We start from the raw sequence: 5,000 nt of genomic DNA on the forward strand, positions 1-5,000 counted from the left end.
TGTCCTTTTGTGTCTAGCTATCTGTGTATCTATTTATCTGTTTATCTGTCTGCCGGTGTTTATCTATTAGTCTATTTATCTATTTATTCTACATCTATTTCTCTACATTTGCCAACACATCTATCTATTCATTTATCTGCCTATTCACCTGTCTATCAGCCTCTTTATCTTTCTATTTATTCATCTCTCTCACTCACTCTCTCTCTCTCTCTCTCTCTCTCTCTCTCTCTCTCTCTCTCTCTCTCTCTCTCTCTCTCTCTCTCTCTCTCTCTCTCTCTCTCTTTCTTTCATTTTATATATATATATATATATATATATATATATATATATATATATATACACACATCTATACACACACACAAAGCCGCTTTCCTTACTGAGCGCCAGCCAGTCCCCTTCCTCGAGGGCATTGCCAACTTTCGGGCTTCCTGAAATAACTAGCTTTTCCTCTAGAGACTTCTCCCTTTTTTCTTTTTCTTCTTCTTCATCTTCCTTCTGTGGCTGAATGAGAACTTTCAGCTTTTGATAGAACTTACAACTTTGCCCAGATCTTCTTTTTTATCACAAAGCGTTTTTAACCTCCCTTTAAAAGAAGAAAAAATATAATCTCACAAAATTTATGACTTTCCGTAAGTTGTACGTCTTTTCCCACGGTATTCTAACTTTTCTCACGTTATTCCGCCAGTCTCAATTATATACCATTTTTCCCCGGATAACCCCAGTTTTCTCACGCTATCCCACCTTTTCCCACAGTCTTCCATCTTTTCCTACGATGTCCATCTTTATTTCCAACGATAACTAAACATTCCCGTGGTATCGTGCTTTTCCCCACAATATCCCAAATTTTCCCACTTTTTCCCACGACATTTCTCCTTTCCCACGGTACTCCACTTTCCCCCACATCGTCCCATCCTTTCCCATTATATCCTGTCTTTTCCCACAATATTTCCCCTTTCTCCCCAATGCTTCATTTCCTCGATACTCAGTCTCTGATAAGGGGACACATAACTTTTTGAGTGTGAAAGCATCTGTTGCCATTCAGGGAGGAACATCTGTTTAAAGGGTAAAGAACAGCGTCACTGGAAATTAGTCTTTAAAGGACAAAGAAGGTTTTTTTCAAGAGCGTAGAACACGTGCCTTAGATTATTAAAGACACGTCAAAGAGTAAAGAACACCTGTCTTGAAAAGGAAAAGTGCACATGCCTGTAAAAAGTAAAGAATACCTGTTTTCCAGGAGAAAAGAAAACCTGTTTTTTTAAGAAGTAAAGAACACCTAAAGTTTTTAAGATGTCCTAAAATACTAAAATGCGCCTGTTCTTAAAGATGAAAGAACAGCCACCCTTTTAAAGCTTATAAGCCCCCAAAGTTTTCAAGAAATGCCTTTAAAGATTTTCCATTTTCCATTCGCTCGGCCCCGGGCCCCGCCATATCGCTTGCTGCGCTCGTTGTCCTTCCATCCCTTCCTTAAGATTTTAATGACATCTCCGGACGCAAATGAGGTAATCAGGCCCCGCGAGAGATCCGTCACTCCTTCGATTCCTTTTCCGATGATAATTCGCAATGTGGGAAGAGATTCGGATTCCTTCTTTGGGGATTTTCCTGGAATATTTGCCCCGGACCCGATCTCTTCTTATATTCTGGCGGGAAAAATTGAAAATGTGTTTTGTGCGTTTGCATTTTTTCTCGCTTTATTGTGTTATTGTTTTTAGTACCAAATCAGTATCATATCTGGGGGAACTTCCTCGCGTTTTGTCCGTTTGTTGTCCAGATGTGTTAGATAAATCAAACATCGCTTTATCGTCGTCTGTTGTTTTAGATAAATCTGAAAATCAAATGGGTGATTTTATCCGAAAAATACGGGAAGAAAATGCGAGGTTGAGGAGGAATTTTTAATATGAAACCCGCGAGCCCGGACAATCTAATGAAAGTAATAATCTTAAATTTGACTCCCAGTCAGCGCAGGTCATGTTAAATAACCCATCACTTCAAATGGAAAAGTTCGTCGTTAATTCATAACCAGGCTTTATCTACGCCAGCCTCGCCTCTTAAGTGCAAAGCAGAATTCTAAACGTGAACATTATTTCCACTTATTACTTCTATTCCCCCGCAAGTTTGACCTCCGGCGGCCATCCTTGCAGATAAGACAAGGTCAAAAACCGACCTTATGACAGCAAGGTATACGGATCAAAGTCTATTCGCTGGACGCTGTTGAGAAGGGCAAAAGTGCCTTCCCCTCGTGTAGTATGTAATATAAGACTACGGGGGGCTGTAGTCCGTCCAAGTGTCTTACTCTGATTCTAACAAATACATATAACTGGAATCCGATTATTTCTTCTCGGCGAGGGAGGATGGAATGGGTGCGGACCGACTTTGCCATTTCAATAAAAATTAGAAAAACATAAAGGGGGTGGTTGCGCTATATTTGGCAAGGCTGATGCAAATACCTATATTGACGAGTTGATTCTGCTTTCAGTCGAAACAGATCTTTGCAACGATTGTTTCAAATGCGATATGTAAAGTATTAGGACAGAATTCGCTTTGATGATCGGAACACAGGCGCAAAGGCGAAACAAGGCCGACAGAGCCCAAATTGCACCTTGCACGGTCGAACATATTCTTGCAAAGACTTTGCGAAGAGAGATGCAGCGTTCGAGGAGGAGGCGGAGAAGTGTCTTGCTCAAAGGGAATTTACGTTGCCTTTCGAGGCGAGAAATGAAATTGAAGAAAACGGATCAGGTTTCAAATTCTATGAATGGCAATGAGAGGAGATCGAGCTCGTGAGTTCTGAGGTCGAGGTTGGCCTCCTTCGGGTCGCCCTCCTGCTCGAGGAGGACGAGGGGGGAAGGGGGAAAGAGGGAGAGGGAGGGGAGGAAGGGGGAGGGAGGGGATGAAGGGGGAGAGAGGGAGAGGGAGGGGAGGAAGAGGGAGAGGGAGGGGAGGAAGGGGGAGAGAGAGAAAGAGAGAGGGGGAAGGGAGGGGAGGAAGGGGGGAGAGGGAGGGGAGGAAGGGGGAGAGAGGGTGGGGAGGGAAAGACAGAGAGGGGGAGAGGAAGAGAGAGAGGAAAATAGACGGCGAGAGAGAGGGGGAGAGAGAGACTTCCTTATTACTTTTTTTCATATGATCATCATCTCATTTAGTATTTTTATGTTATTTTTTATCCACTATATTTTTACCATCTCTATAATCACCTACTGCAGCAGTAGTGATCGTAGAATTACTATAATCTATTATGACCACTATCATTAATTATTGATAAAATTAATTACTTGCTCCATCCATTACGCAATTTTAATCTCTCCCTCCATTTTTATTTCACAATTCCTCTCTACACCCCCCCTTTCCCCTTCATCCTTACCCCCTCCCTATTCCTTTTTAGTCCATGCTTCCTTCATCCCTCCCTTTCCATTCCCCGCCTTTGGCCCTTTACTTCCCCTCAATCCTCCTCTTCCCCTTCCTATCCTTCTTTCCAACCAACCTTCTACTCCCTCCATCCTCCCCCTATCCATGTCCTCCTTCCCTCTCTTTCCACATTTTCCTTCTCTACTTCCCCCTCCCCTCTCGATAATCCATCTTTCCGGCCCTCCAACTACGCCCTCCCTCCGTTCCTTCCTCCTTCTATCGCTTTCCCTCCTTCCTTCATCCCTAAACGCCTCCCTTCCCTCCCTCCTCCATCCTTACGACCCATCCTTTCTCTCCCTCCTCCATCTCTACGACTACTCCGTCCTTTCTCCATGTCTGTGACGCCATTCCCTCTATCCTCCCTCTTTACTTCTTCCCCCTTTCCCCTTATCCTTCATCCTTACGACCCTTCCTCTCTCAACCCCCTTCCCCTCCTTCCCTACGATCCCTCCACCCTTCCTCCATCCGCGTGACCACTCCTTTTCTCTCCCTTCTCCTCCCTCGACCGCCCCTGACCCTTCCCCACCCCCACCCCCACCCCGCCCGCCGCCCCTAATAATATGCGTGACATCAGCGAAGTTTCCTCTTCCCTTACAAAAAGCCCGCGACCCGCCCGGACAATTTGTCACTTTAGTTAATCACGAGCAAGAGATTAGTTCGTAAAAAAACGCCGCGTCCAATTCGGCCAAACAATCATTTTAAACGCAACTGCGAGTGGCCGAGAGCTAAATGTTATTTGGCCCGATCGGATAACGCCATTTGGTCCCTGATAAGTGGCGGGACGGCGGGTATTGGCTCACGGATGTGGCAACAGTGTACAGGGTCCCCGCGGGAAATCAGGAACTGTCTTTCGGGGAAATTCTGTGACGTGACACTTTTAATATCCGGTTCTGGGCACCACATCTAATTATCGCGTCAGCTGACCCTAAGTATTACCTCATCAGTCTCGTCTTTGGATTTTTTTTCTCTCGTCGAACTAAAAGCATTCGTGTGGGATGTGTACACTTCGCTATATATCTATGCGTCTATTTCTGAAGAATCTTAAGGCAAAAGAGTAATTATTCGTTTAGTTTGATTTGTTTCATTTGAATCTTTTAAGTTCATGCTCTAACCTATCCGATTACTTTATTTAACTTTATCAGTTTCAGTTTTTTTTCCGATTTTATACTACTAACCTTTTCGGTTGAATACGTATGATTAACTTGAATCATATACTCCATTTGTTCTATGACTTTAACAAAGGAAAAATATCTTCTTATCCATTTACGTAGTCTTTTGTGTCTCTACATCATAAACAAGTTACAAAGGACCGCTGGCATAAAATCATTTCCAGCGAAACCCCAAACCTTTGCAACAACGGCCATGTTCTTATGCATGATGATAAATTAAAAGTTCCCAATTTATCTCCAGTTCAACACAGAAAGAGATATTTACGAGAACAAGCGAGGCACAAACATACAAAAGTTGATAAATGTGAATAAAAATCCAACAGAGCAGAAATAAACATTAGCCCTGTGTCAGATGCGACTTCACTCCCGCCAAAAGGGGACACGGAAAAAGTGAGCATCGCGCCTGGCAAAAGCACTCTCGGCTGTAAGAAA

General features: G+C 43.6%; 1 protein-coding gene across 1 annotated transcript in view; it reads left to right on the top strand.

Moving 5' to 3' along the window:
• Positions 1-2,541: 2,541 nt before the first annotated feature.
• LOC125047595 overlaps positions 2,542-5,000 on the top strand; it is a 41,608-nt gene continuing 39,149 nt past the window's right edge. The window contains exons 1-2 of the mRNA XM_047645874.1: positions 2,542-2,777; positions 4,892-5,000. The exon at positions 4,892-5,000 is cut by the window's right edge and continues 68 nt beyond it. Of these exons, the coding sequence (XP_047501830.1) occupies positions 2,542-2,777; positions 4,892-5,000 (345 nt within the window). The remainder of the gene's footprint in view (positions 2,778-4,891) is intronic.

Source organism: Penaeus chinensis, chromosome 41 (assembly GCF_019202785.1).
Source record: "Penaeus chinensis breed Huanghai No. 1 chromosome 41, ASM1920278v2, whole genome shotgun sequence".
Classification (NCBI taxonomy): domain Eukaryota; kingdom Metazoa; phylum Arthropoda; class Malacostraca; order Decapoda; family Penaeidae; genus Penaeus; species Penaeus chinensis.